Below are 15,260 nucleotides of genomic sequence, written 5' to 3' on the forward strand. Positions count from 1 at the left end.
AGCGTACAACTGTCAATTGTCAATATACTGGTATAATATAATAGCAATAACCCCCCTCCCCGCCGAAGTTGGGTATACCGCTGCGGCTCGTGCATATTTGTCGTGAATTGTGCAATATCTCGTGGTATACCAGCCTTCGGCTTAAATATATGTTTCATATATCAATAGCTACATCGATAATAAATCACTATAAATTAGGAATAAATAATCGCCCAGTACCTACACTATACTAAGTATATTTCGATCTTGTGACACGCTTAATATTTGCATGGAATTTGGGGTCGAAAAGACGTTTTAGATCTAATTCATGAAACTTAGGAGATGTCAACTGCAGTGTCAAAATTCATACACTGCCACTGACTCTAAATAAATAATCACTAGTACTTACAACTATTCAGCAAATATACAAAATTGACATAATTATCATTTCTTTTAAAATGTTGATAACATTTTCATTTTGTATGGACAGATTATGACTAGAGATATGACTGACCTTACTCCTATATGCAAATGTTGCGTGAAGGTGAACGAACTTTAAATGTGTCATTTGACGCTCATACGAAGATTTCTGCTTACGTCTGTTATTAGTCAACTGAATAACAAATTAAATATGATAAACAGCCAATACAAAAAGCCAAGTTGTTAAAATATTAAGAAATGTGTATTTTCATGCGCAAATTTGTATCATTTTAAACATTTTAATTAAATGCCGAACTGTTCAAAGATCTGAAAAAAATCTTTCACTGTAATCGAAACATTTTAATCACTTTTCCATATAGTTTTCCAGTGCCCATCATAACTCTCCCACAGTCATTTGCACGTTACCCCCATGTAAAATTCTTGTACACAGGACTCAATTTAACAGGGAGTAAATCACAGTATTGGAAAAGCTGTTCAAGCATTGACCAATCACACGAGGGTTTATAAACACCGACGAAAGAGTATGATTTAGATCGTATTATAATCAAAACCTTTCTTGGAAGAGTTGGAAGCAAAAATTGTCATATGTGATCGGAAATCATGGATATTTCTGGTAAAGTTGCTATAGTCACTGGTGGTGCTCAGGGAATTGGACGTGCTGTCACCGAATGTTTACTGAAGAAAGGGGCCAGGGTAAGTTCTAACACTTGTGTTTATCGACAGGTACAACATACAGGTTACTGATTCTGGTTAAAGTTACGGGTTGTTCTCGATAATTTTTTGGCACAATTCCAGAAGCCGCAACTACACACGAATGGTGACGTCACAAAATACATGCCCCCAAATCGGGGTAGTTTTTTCGGCATATATGAATTTGATAATAATATAATAAATCCTAGCTTAACAGTTAAACATAACGATCATATAGTCAGTCCAGTCAGGCTGCAAAATGTCCGTGTGGTTGAAACTAGGTCATGGCGTGACGCCCGAAGAAGAGTTTTTAGACCTCATTCAACACTCACAAAATCACGATAAAACGTAGAGGTGATCGCATATTACGGCATGTCAAAAAAAGGGTTTGAATCCCACTAGATAAACATTCACCGGAACCGAAGTAATCGTTACGGATTTCCCATGCAACTAGTTAATCGGGACATTGAAGAAGTGTTTTAAAATGATCATCACTCAACAATCAACTTCATGGCGTGGTATACAAGTGTGCCTTCGAGTAAAACAAATTTTGCTTGAAAAGGCAGTGGATTCGAGGCCCGCACTGAACTACCGTGAATAATAAATCTCACGAAACTCCACCATGCAAAACTAAATGAATAAATAATAAAATAACTTACGAATTCAACTGACCGTGTTCAACAGTTATCAGATCGTGATAAGAGAGAAACCTAAGTCAAGGTCAGTTTTGTTAGAGATTAAAGTGTCACTATGCGTGCCCTATATTACGAAAACAAATCAGGCAAAGACTGATTTTCTTTCGTATAATTGCTAATTGAGGGTTCGAATTCATGGTTTAGAAAGTTGCACAATTAAATCAAATATCCAATCATATCAGTATATTTAGTTCTTTATTTCAAAAAACTGCAATGACGAAACGCAATTTTTTTACACAAAAATAAGTCTCAAATATTTATTGATATATTTATTCTCTTAATTTAACAATGAGTAATGGTACAAAATAATTAAACGCAAATTGTTTATACCAAAATAAGTCTAAAATATTTGTTGAAACATTTATTCTCTCAATTTAACAAATTGTAATGGTGAAAATTAATTAAACGACAGGTATTTACCCGCAAATACATGACCAACATTTGTAGATACATTAATTCTCTCAATTTAACAGCTTGTAATTCAGGAAATTCTGTTTTACCACCACTTTTTTATATTTGACATCATTCCAAATTACCAGCAGACATTGTACAAGAGAGTATCATTATTGAGATACAATTATCTCAATGGGATGAGAAAAGTCACAATATAAACAGGAACGTGTCTTGGTATTATGATTTGGGTCGGGTCAAGTATGGCAAAAATGGCAAACACCATATTGGTTCATACACTAAAGGGTCATGACATACATATAGTTTAGACACGCAGAAAGCACCAAATTGGCAGTAATAATGACCAAATAATTGAAATATGTAGTATATATCTATATATAGATATATACTCTTGTCATTGTCTTGTGCGACACTTGTGTGTTTATTGATCAGAAGACCGGCGACTACCACTACCAAACATGGTTCAGTGAATTTATACAGGCGTATACAAATCCTCATGGTACGGAGGGCAGTGTTGGAAACTCCTACAAAAGATATGAAATATGTTAAAGAGATTTACAATATATTAAAAACTCAATTCCAAACAATAACATAATGCAACACAAGTAAATACTGCCTCCAATAAAAGCAAGTCAAAGCAAGTCGGAGTACGAACATCTGCAAATCACATGCACACGACCAATGGACACAGGAATAATTGCTGCTATCACAGTGGGTCCCTTATTTTATATTAACCCTAAAGATTGCTAATTCCCCCCTTTCTAACTACCAAAATAATATATCGACCCTTCTAGAATGTATTTGCCCACAAATTAATGAACATTCATGAGCACAGTAATTGCCATGTCATGAATAAATAAGTATAATTTAAAAAAAAACATGCATAATCTGGGATTATGTCCAATGTTTTACAAGACTGTTCATGTGTAAATGTCGCCGTGTTAGTGCATAGGAGTCATGACGTGCTCCCTACACAAAATGTTTTATTTATATCTCGCTCTATTCAAACGATTAAAGATCACACTATTTCCATCTCCACAGGCGGCATTAACGTTCCTTGTTGTTAAGGTCGTAAATAGAAAATAAATTGACCCGAGTCAATATTTCAATAAAAATGCTATATTTTGCATGGGAATGAATACTTAAAGGAATAAACTGGAGCCTATAAACCAGAGCAGTGTGCATTATGGATTTATGAGTAAACCGAACCTGTAATTAGCGTGATGTACCTGCCATGTGTCTGGCTTTGCTGGAAATAAGAGGGGGGGTCATTATTTCGTTGTAAAGAAATGAGAATGAACACAATTTATAATGGAATTGACTATTTGACAAATGAAAAAATGAAAAGCTTGATTAAGAGTTGTGTATGCCGAAAAAGTGTCGCTTAACCTTCTAATGGTCCATCCTAAATATGAAGGAAGAATGATTCAAGATATTTATTATGGATTGAAAAAAAAAAACTTTCACATTTGTCGAATATCCCGTGTAATATTTGACGTTTGTTCTGTTAAAATTCTATGATAGCAAACATTAATCAAGGTCGGGGAGATGATCTTTGAGAGTTGTTGTACAGGCAAAAGATAACTTCACTCATTCGATGAAATAAAAACAAAAACATGTCAGTCAGTTACTAGACGACCCATTGAGTTTTGTGGGGAACAGTGATGGCTCATAATCGGATTATACATGTAGTTTTTGCTTAAGGGATACGTTTGTAAAATGTATACATAGAGTACCATTGTTTTTGCTGAGAGAAATATTGACCATTATAAGAAAACACATATTTCCAAGTCCTCCTAAATAAATTCTGACTTTCCGATCGCAGGATGTTTCCGTGTTAATAATGCACAATTATTACACATACACAAATATGACTGTCTGTTTGTCTTTAACAGGGTGTTACAATTGCTGATGTGCATGAGCAGAAAGGTCAAGAAACTGTCAATGAGTTCAGCCAGCAATACGACAATGAAAGAGTCACGTTTATGTATGCTGATGTCACTTTGAAGTCACAAATGGAAGGTGCGCAGTTTTTTCTGTCTGTCTGCATTTCCAGTCTTCTATATTATTAAGACTACTTTACTATTTTACACGATTAATAGTTGCTTACTGAAGAAAGCAGAAGTTGCGGTTTGATTCCATTCAAAGGTGGTGGGACATTAGTAAATTAAATCAAAGAGCTAACTAAGCAATATACTTCAAAGCTGAGTTACAAATATGGTATGATGAAACACAAACTTATTAGTGAAAATGCAGTCTTAGAAAACGATGTAACAAACCGTTCTATACTCCAAAATTAATTAATGAGACAAGGACATTGCTTGAGAATATTACCAAATCGAAGACTAAAGGCGCAGCCATTAGAGCTTGTCACCAAATTCCTAACGACATGATGCCCCACCTCATTTTATTTTTGATGTTTCAAAAAAACATAAAGGGAAAACAATTACTGACTCGCCTGGTAGTGTACTCAAAGCTTTTTTCGCCTGAACATGTTTCAGTTGAATGCCAAAATAAAATGTCGGAGGATTTCTCCCAGTTGTCTGAAACTTCTAAAGAAGACTGTGAACATTAACGCTGTTATCATTTGAAGAGCTCTCCACTGCAGTGAAGCGTGTGTCTACTGTAAAATCAATAAACCACTTGACATTATTTGGAACAACGTAGGCTGAATCCTTTTTGACAAAGAAAAGACACGTCAATAACAGTCATAGTTTGCTTTGCTACCCGTTAACAAACCATATTACATCCATTTTACACGCCACAATAAACTAAATAAGCTTGATGTTACTGATGCAATGTTTTGTTTCAAACCACGTGTCAGCAACCGAGTCATCAACGAGGTCAAGTACCACTTACTCAACCACTCCATCCAGTCATTCATCGAAAAGTAATAAATCGACGACGCAATCGCAACAGTCAATGGGCAAGATCTTCAAATATCTGACAGTATTACGTGAACATTGAACATTTCGTATCGTTATTGACATTCACTCTGTGATACGACCACTTACATGTCATGATTTCAATATATTTGGTCATATACTAGACTAAATACTTTTAATTTGATACCACTGCCTTGATTTGATCATTTTTACTTTTTACTTTTTTAAACTTGTAATTAAGTAATGTATTTTTTAACTCGGCAATAAAAACAGAAATGTATGTACGTCTGACTGTCCTTGAATATATGTCTCTCTGTCTGCCCTTATTTCTGCCCAATTATCTGTCTGTCTGCCTGCCTTCTATATTTTCAGTAATTTGTAGAATTTTTGCCGAACTCTCGAATCATATTTACATATAATTTGACGACTATTTATTTGGTTTAATTAACAGATGTTTTCAGGAAAACAAAGACAACATTTGGTAGAGTGGATATTTTCATCTGCAATGCTGGTATTTGCAACGAATATGAATGGGAGAGAATGGTAGATATTAATTTCGTAAGTATACTATGTCTCATGTGCTATGACCTGACCTATGACCTGCAACTATGTCCACCAAACATGTGGAGATATTGGGTTACACGGGGTGAATTTTTTTCGCGCAAGCAAATTAGTTCTTAATAAATTGTTCTCTCTCATAGTCTTCTTATAGTACTTAGCAGAATGTGCGTGTTTTAAACGAGTATCTGAAACTCCAGTAATGTCAATATTGATTTTAATATAAAACCTTACAGTGTCTGGTTATCTTGATCACGTGATTTCATGGGAATGCTATTATCATTACATAACTTCTACATTCTCAAAATATAATAATTCACATATCATCAATGTATTATATACATTATTATATATACAGGTCATATGCTTTGTGATTATTATCAGACCATATATAAAATTATAATGGCTAGTAATGTCCTCAACTGATTAGCTAACTAACTAACTACAAATTAGAAGAAACAATTGTTATGAGTTAATACTACGATGTATCATAGAGCCGATGAAAACTCACACAAAAAACAGTATTCGATGAGAATAAATACTTTGAAATATTAAGATATAATATGGCACATCGTCATACGATATGACATGTTACATTCGTCATAATATATGATACGGTACATCGCCATGAGATATGACATGTTACATTGCCATAAGATATGACATGTTATATTGCCATAAGATATGACATGGTACATCACAATAAAACATAATATGTTACATCGCCATAAGGCATAATATGGTACATCGCATAAGGATATGACAAGGTACATCGTCTTTAATTATAACATTGTACATTGCGCTAAAACATACAACTTATATTCTATGTTATTCATGTACTGTTCTTGACATCCATGCCTTCCAGACTTCTACAATCAGAAACACATATCTTGCTGTGGAATATATGGGGACAAAGAATGGAGGAAATGGTGGAGTTATAATAATCAATTCTTCTACTGCAGGTTGGTATTTCATCACCACTTTTTACCTGAAGTGCAGTGTTTAAGAGCGGAGAAATTCTGTCCTTTTTATCTAATTGGTTAATATGATATTCGAGTTTGAGAGCAGTTTAGGCTTTCGAGTAAGTTTTATAGTGTTACGTGTTATATGTTTATTTTTCAAGATATTGATTAAATTTCATTTGAAATTGTCTTCTTTTTGTGGCTACAATTGTTATCTGGCCATATTCAAATTACTGCACTATTATTTATGAACTTTTAAATATTTCATGTTAAATTATTATGTAAGATACTTATATGTGTATGATACATCGAGATTAATACAGTACATGTAGTATTAATATAGGATCACACTGATTGTATTGTTCATACATTTTGCTCATTATGCTGTACTACTATATTTTGAACTGTTATATAATGTATGTTATATTAAACTATAGGGGGCGTTGAGGTGGATACAGTACATGTAGTATAATTTTAGGGACATGAATTTTAATTGTTTTTATGTGATTAGGAGGACTTCATTGTTCCATTTTGTTCAGAATATTTTGTTTTTGCGTAAAACGTTTAGAATATAGTATTGCAATGTTTCAAGGTCTTTTTATATTTATTTTTCCATACATAGACAAATTTTATTCGTGACAATCTAGACGTTACTAGAGACATAATAAGCAATAAAAGTAAAAAACAAACAAATTCTGCCCAACCTGTTTTCATATAGAGATTTCTTATAATGATTTAAACACATTTTTTGATAGGCTTGACACCGCTTCCTGTTTTGCCAGTGTATTCAGCCGCCAAGAGTGGTTTGGTCGGATTTGCAAGAAGTGTGGCGGTAAGGCAAATCATAGATACCAAATGTAGTGTTCGTATAGGAATACTAGCGGGATACAGTTGTCTTCTCAGTTCAATAGGATTCCTATTGGACATTTACGTATATGAGCATTTAACATGCCAGCAATGCATATAGTGGCTGCCTTGTTTAATTTAAATTAATCTAATTATAAATGACATTAATTAGAAGGAAGATGGTATAGCAAATCATATTTTTGTACCATTGCTATTCGACATAGTACGATTCACAACAATGTGTCGGTGATATCTGAATATACAGACAACGTGACAGTTTTCGCATAACCCCATATTGTAATTTTTTCCAATCAGAAATGGCTGAGAGGTTAGAGGGAACATATCACAGCGCACAGTTACTCAGAAGTGTTCTGACATTTGTTAATGTTACTCCATAATGAGATATTAAATATTTATAAAAACTATCCAGAACTTTAGTCTAAGATAAACATTCGGCACATTTGTTCAACCATTCTCCGCGCTGTTAACTGGTAGCAACGTACAATTGTTATTCAGTTATGTTAACAGACTCATATTAACTTTAGATCAAGACACGGTAACGACAATAATAACTGTTATATGAGCAAACAAGGGCGAACAAAAATAACATACATAAGGGCAACTACACATATAAGAAAATATTTTAAAAATTAATAACTCAATGAAGGTAAAACCCGATTATAAATATTCAGTGGGATGTAAATAATAGGAGCTGACTCCTTCGATGTATCATATATGGATTTTGGTGTTACATTAGATAATACATACATTATATACGACTTGGAAAATAAAAAAAATATACAAATAATGAGCAGAGCATTCCAAACTATTGAATTGTGAACATTATTTTGTTCAGCATAACCAAACAAAATCACTAAAACGTAGTGTTTGTGAGAGTTGTGGGTAGGGGTGCCATTCTAGCCTATAAACTTGAATTGCTTTGGTTGCCACCTTGGATTTTTAACAAACCTCGAGTTATGGTGTCTAATATGAGAGAAGATGTATCTTGGATATACAGAACAAAGATGTGTAATTACTTATTTGTAATTACTTATCTATGAATTACCAAAATAAAGTTTTTCAAATATTGTTCAAATGCATGCCTTACTCCCTATCAGGTGGGCTATGGAATAAGCTTATATGTCCAAGACGTCAGGTGCGCCGTGAACACTGGGGTCGTTTTTGCTGAGTTGATGATCGACGTATTGTTCGTCGCCAGAATGAACGTCTTACCGATTAAACACGGTGGGGTTTGTAGAAAATTCACCAAAAACTGGTGAAATCGGCTATGTAAACTATATAGTGAAACTCATTTAAACAACTGCTTACTCAGACGCTTACTGGTTAAAGCGAACAATACGGTTTAATCCATCCTTATACCCGCTGGTTAACTCCTAGTAAAGTCCCACAAGGGCACATTCTGATTCGTCGAGAAGTAACAGATAAATCTGAATACGCAAGTGTTTAAATGTAGTTTAGCATTTGCGAGAAAGTGTCTTACATTTCTAGAATGATTTAATTTTAATAAAGTTTTTTATGGATAATAAAAAAAATGAGGAAGTAGACATGAAGAAGAATAGTAATATTCATATGTTAATTTAGATTAAACATGCGACACATTTATAATCCATCAGTGATCAAACTAATTAGGCGTTGTGTTGGATATATTAGGTCGTTGATATTTTTATGTACTCTTCATGAATCCTTGATGATTGTCGTTTTCATGTTTGCTGTTCCATAATTCATGATTCACACTTGGGTCATTATTTGAGGTTATTGTCATTGTCATTCCCATCAAGAATATGTAAAATGTAATTCTTAAATGTCAATGTCAAAGAAAAATGAACATAAATTATGAATGGCAATTTGGTAATTACGAATCTGATCTACCCATAACATGTCTATTTTCTGTAGCTATATAAACTATTTTGTACGACAACCTCTTCCAAATATAAAACAATTGAATATTGTAAGTTCGGGAAATCTCCAATAATCGACAAATAAATATATATTAAGTAAATAATCAGAGTATACGTGAAAGATAGACCAATTACTGTTAAGCGATATGATCTTAAATTTACAAAACATACTGTACCATAATTATTTACCATTTGTGTTTTAATAGTTTGAGCCAATAATGGTTGAAAATGATATCCGTGTTACAGCAATTTGTCCTGGTACAGTAAACACCCAACTTCCGAGGACCCTAATAACAAGATACGACGAAATAGTTCAAGAAAAGTTGAAGAAGGAGACATTTTTAGAGTAAGTAGTGGCTGTGTCTATGTAGTGTGTATTTAATAAAAATTAATACCACCTGAGAAGAGTTGAGAAGTGACAACATGCAATGCACGGGCATCGGCGGAAATTACAATGTAATGTGTCACGTTTATTAAGCCATGAGCAAATGTTTACCCTTGACCCCAAACATTTCGCATCTCATTAAAGACTATATTTTACTATGAACAAAGTGATATCCACCAATACGCAACAAGATTAGATGAAAACAATGGAATTGAATGGAATCAGTGACACTTTTGTGTTAATAGGTTCAAAGTGTTTTGATTATATCAGGTGTTATAACTTGAATGCGTTTCAAAGCAATTCCTTTGTTATAAGCATAACACAAACTCTATTTTACAGATTTCTATCACATCAATTTATTAAAATCATAATGGAGTTACAGCAACAACTCAAAAATCAGTTATTTTACGGAACATAATTCTCTCAATAATTGTTGCTTTTTTGAATAGAACACCTTTTTCACATAAGTTTTGACTGGTATGTATACAATACAAGCGTCTAGAAAGCAATGCTTCAGGCGAGTTGCATAGCGCCCTCTATATTCAATCGAATCTATTAAAATTAATTATATCTGTATGGGTTAGTAATCCTAATTTTTTGAACAAATTTCTTTTTGGAAGTGATGATTTGCTCGTATTTCAAGTTCGTTCATTAAATAGAATACAAAATTAACTATTCATTTTTATTATTAGAAATTAGGTGAATAACATCAGTGCTTTGGCATGATTTGAAAGATTTGGTAGTTACTGGTGTGAGAATAATAAAATCGAACATCCTCAAAGGCCTAATATGATTTTTCAGAAGAGCAACACACGAGCAACAGACAAAGAAATCACTCATCCCAGGCCTTTGGTGCATAGGATTTTTTTTCAATTCACCTCAAAATAACAGTAGTTGCAAGCCTGCTTAATGCATTGCTCTCAAACTACGGCAGTAAGAAAAACACCTGAACGCAAGATGGCTGCAATGTGTACCTCTTTCTTTCTTTCTTTTTTTCTTTCTTTCTTAAATGTTTCTTATAAATCCAACAACACTTTTGGTTTTCTCATTCTCAATGGGTAATAACGTCGTTCAACAGTTCCTACTGTTTTAGTTGTGCAACTGTCACTCCGTGTTACCACATACTCTGAAGTTTGAACAGGAGTAGGTGGAGATTTTGACATATCTGAAATGTCACTAGATTTAGCAGCCAAGTCTGTGATAATAGGGATGTCAGAGCTATTATATATTGTAGACTTGTAGTGCTTATCAGAGGAATCTGGAACAGGTTTAGAATGGTTAGGTTGTTTGACACCAAATTCAACAGTATGTAAGTCTGAGTACATGCCCGAATCTGTTCCATGTGAATCAATTTTGTGATACCATTGATATCTACCTTATAGATTAAGGTACCAGTACGTTGATCAATACCAGGAACTAATCCTATCACCATTTCTTCGAAATTTCTTTACATACGCCTTTTCCCCCACATCAACTTGATGTATTTTTTACTCCTGACTTATCATGATATTGAACCTGTTTATCCTGTTTTTTTATTTATGGTCTGTTCGAGATTAGGTTTTAAGAGGATAAATCGGTTTCCAATTTCCTCCTCAAAAATAAATAGGCTGGAGTTTGACCAGTAACTGAATGAGGTGTATATATTAGAAGAAATACAGCTAATTGATGCAATAAAGAACTTTTGCAGGGATCTAACACTTTTTTAGTCAAGTTATATTTCATGGTTTGTACAGTTCTCTCTGCCACTCTCTGTTGGATGCTGGATGGTTGATAGGTACCAAATTGTGTTGAATACCATTGTTTCTCAGAAATGTTTCAAATTCATCTGACACCAACTGAGGTCCATTATCAGAAACTATTTTCTCTGGAAGTCTAAAATAACACTATGCGTAATTTCTTTATGGTCTCGGCCGAAGTGGTAGTTCTCGACAAAGTCTATATGAATGTGTTGCCATGGGCGACTGGCCCACTGCCAGGGATATAAGGGTGATTTTGGTGGACTTTTTTGTACTGCCATACATACATTTGGGCATTTTACCATAAATTCTAGATCCTCGTCTAGTCTAGGCCACCATAGATAGCTTCTGGCAAAGGCTTTGGATCGGACAATTCCCAAATGTTCTTTAGGCATAACACCGTAGGAATCACCACTCGCCTCAGAGTTTATAATGACTATTGTAGTATGGTTTGAACTTTTCATCCACTTTATCAGGCTACCCATGTATTATGAAATCATGATCTCTGGTGAGAACTGGGTCTTTCATAGTAGTCCTGACCACATCCCTTGGTCTCAAAGGTAAATCATCTATACAAGAAATTTTATGAATTCTGCCATCTTCAGAATTGTGTTTCATCGGTAGGGGTAGACGTGATAGAGCATCTGCATTGTCGTAGTCTGCTTACGGTAACCAGACGAAAGTACAGCTCATCCTGCATTCAAACAGCTGCAATTAGTGGAAGGCCTGATTTTGGACCAAGAATTGCCGTCAGTGGTTTATTGTCTATTGCTAAGATAAAATTCCGTTCATGTAAATATTTGTGAAACTTTTTCACACCAAATATAATAGCCAAAGCTTCCCGTTCGATTTGAGCACGATTTCTTTCACTTACTGACAATGTTCGGGAAGCGTAGGCATTTGGCCTCTCAGATCCATTTACCATCACATGGGCAATTACTGATCCAACTCCATGGGGTTATGCATCACAGGATAACATAACATAACTGGTAACTTTGGATCATAATGAACTAGTACATCAGAACTAAGTAAGACTTCCTTACATTTAGTCATGCCTGCTTCACAGCTTTCACTCCAGTTCCAGGCAACCCCCTTTCTGTAACAATTTGTTTAATGGATTCAACATGGATGATAAATTGCCAAGGAAACGCGAATATAACTGAATCATTCCCAACCAAGCTCTCAATTCACTTTGATTGGTTGGGTTGGGTGCTTTTACAATGGCTTCTACTTTGTCGTCAAGTGGCTTAATACATTCTCTATGCAGCTGATGTCCAAGGAAAGTTAAACTCGTCACAAGGTATTTGCACTTGGCTACATTCAAACTTACATTATGTTTCTCCAAATGTCTGAGTACTTGATACAATATAATGTCATATTCTTGGTCATCACCTGCAGAGATTGAAAACTCATCTATGCGACAAATAACACGATGAATGCCACTTTTTATTCATAGTTTTCTAAAAAATGGCTGGTGCACTTGCAATTCCTTAATTCAATCTTTTATAACGATATAAGTATTAATGGTCAAATATTCCTGGGACTCGGGATCTAGCTGTAATTGTGTATAGGCTTGTTTTAAATCTAATTTATTGAATATTCTCCCACCTGAAAATTGCCAAAAACAGTCTTTCAGTGAAGGAAGTGGGCACTGATCTACCTCTACTACTCTATTTACAGACACTTTATAATAGCCACAAATTCTGACCGAACCGTTTGACTTGGGCACATTTACAGTGGGACTGGCTTAATCACTATATGATATATTTTTCCTTCTATCTCTGGGTCATCTAATTGCCTTTCAATTGCATCTTTCAACGCGTAGGGAACAAGTCGTGCTTTACAAAAATAGGTTTAGTGCCCTCTTTCAAGTTTACTGATGCTGTAAATCCTTTAAAAGGATCGGAACTAACTTCCTTGTTTAAACCATAGACAAACGGATTCCCTCCTAATACTCTGTGGTGGAAAAGCACCGGATTCTGAATATGTACGAGTATTACTTGAATTAGTTGTATCCCTAGACACACAGTTGACTTTAAATAGATTAGACCAGTGCAGTCTAATTACTTTAGGCAAATTTCTATCTAGATGTTTCCTATCCTCAACTACTAACAATGGAAGTTGGAAACTCTGCCAATTATAACATTCAACTTACATTCCCCTAATACATTTATAGGATTGCCTACATAGTCCTTCTGAGTAACTAAAGTTTTACACAAGGATAAATGTTTTAAATGATCAATGTAAAACTGACTGGATACCACAGATACACTAGATCCAGTGTCAACTTCAATATATCCAATCATACATGTTCAATTTCTAATTGTTCATGTATACTGGAAAGTTCCTCCTTTCCCTTACAAACTGTATATACTGTGTAAATTCTCAATTGTTCATCATCAGAACTTGTTTTGTCTCTGTCACTGGTAGTACAGGTCACGTCATGGACATATTTCTATGAATGGCACATTTGTTTAGTATGACAATTATTCGAAATCAACAAGAACTTGCATCGTGATTTGTAAAACCCATCTCCAACATAGTTTAGGGGTCAAATTCTGGCTGAGATGACTTTTGACCTGTGTAGGTTGACTCTTTTTGAATCCGCCATTTCTTGATTTCCCCCTATCACGATTACTGTGTCTGTATTTCATTTCACTACCATTACCAACTACTTTGTTTACACTACTGCCCGCCTGTTTGAAAGTCAAGGCCTTCTTGGTTAGAAGCTTTCTGATTCAGTGTCCTAATGTTATGATCCCCAAACTCGTCACCACCTGTAATGTATTTCACTCAAACTACGCAGTAAAAAAACACCTGAACGCAAGATGACTGCCATGTGAACCACTTTCTTACACTCAACACAGTGAATGTATTATTTAGCATCACAAAACGTACTCCCTATCATCCGCTGAATGTACAAGTGCAAAGCAGATATGAATCAAATAACAATATATTTAACTTCACTAGTATCAGCAAATACATATTTACTCTAGGCCCAAGCACGGGGTAACGTGATGATGCCTTACTGCCGACACAAACTCCTTAGTGAATTAACTGTGTACGTCTTCTACAGAGGAAATGACACTTCCAATACTTTGCATTCGGCAAGGATATTGATTAAACATGCTCGTTATTCTAGTCTATCTTTGGCGACCTTCCAGACGGTGCATTATTCTCTATTTCTGAAGCCATCTAAACAACTCATCCCATGTATATCATGATCATCAACTATCATAATGATAATATATAAATATGATATATTATTGTGTTATTTTACAGACCATATGTGATAGGTGATCACGTGGTAACGATGATAGAGGATGCCAAATACAATGGTTGTGCATGCGTGGTGACACATGATGTTCCTTTCTCAGTAGTAGATCCACCTGAGTTTAAAACATCGTTCATTGCAATGCAAGACGATACCTAAGTCAATTTCACACAAAAACATGAAACAATACAACATTTTGTGTAAGTTTGTATGTGATTTGTATTTTGTAATCAACATAGGAACTGTCAGACTGGCTTTTCAGTGAGCAGAAACAATTACCCAAACAAGTTTTTTTTTTGTTTCTCGGGTACAATTCAACATATTGCAAGGAAACTTGGTTATTATATGCTCTGGGATAATGTAGAAACCTGGTTATATTTTAGTTGAAATCCGATCTAATTTGCATATTATTTAGACAATTGTAATCTTTTAGCTTTTTTCCTACGAACTACCAAATTTCAATAAAACTTGATACTATA

The 15,260-nt window shown here is 34.6% G+C and overlaps 1 protein-coding gene across 1 annotated transcript; it reads left to right on the forward strand.

Moving 5' to 3' along the window:
- The first annotated feature begins 920 nt into the window (after positions 1-920).
- Positions 921-15,260, forward strand: LOC102807495 (15-hydroxyprostaglandin dehydrogenase [NAD(+)]-like). The gene is made up of 7 exons (XM_085504711.1): positions 921-1,113; positions 4,112-4,238; positions 5,553-5,659; positions 6,525-6,621; positions 7,377-7,453; positions 9,593-9,732; positions 14,790-15,260. Exons 1-7 carry the CDS (start codon positions 1,021-1,023, stop codon positions 14,938-14,940), a joined length of 792 nt encoding a protein of 263 aa, XP_085360837.1. The 5' UTR covers positions 921-1,020; the 3' UTR covers positions 14,941-15,260.

This window comes from Saccoglossus kowalevskii, chromosome 10 (assembly GCF_978046115.1).
Source record: "Saccoglossus kowalevskii chromosome 10, keSacKowa6.1, whole genome shotgun sequence".
Lineage (NCBI taxonomy): Eukaryota > Metazoa > Hemichordata > Enteropneusta > Harrimaniidae > Saccoglossus > Saccoglossus kowalevskii.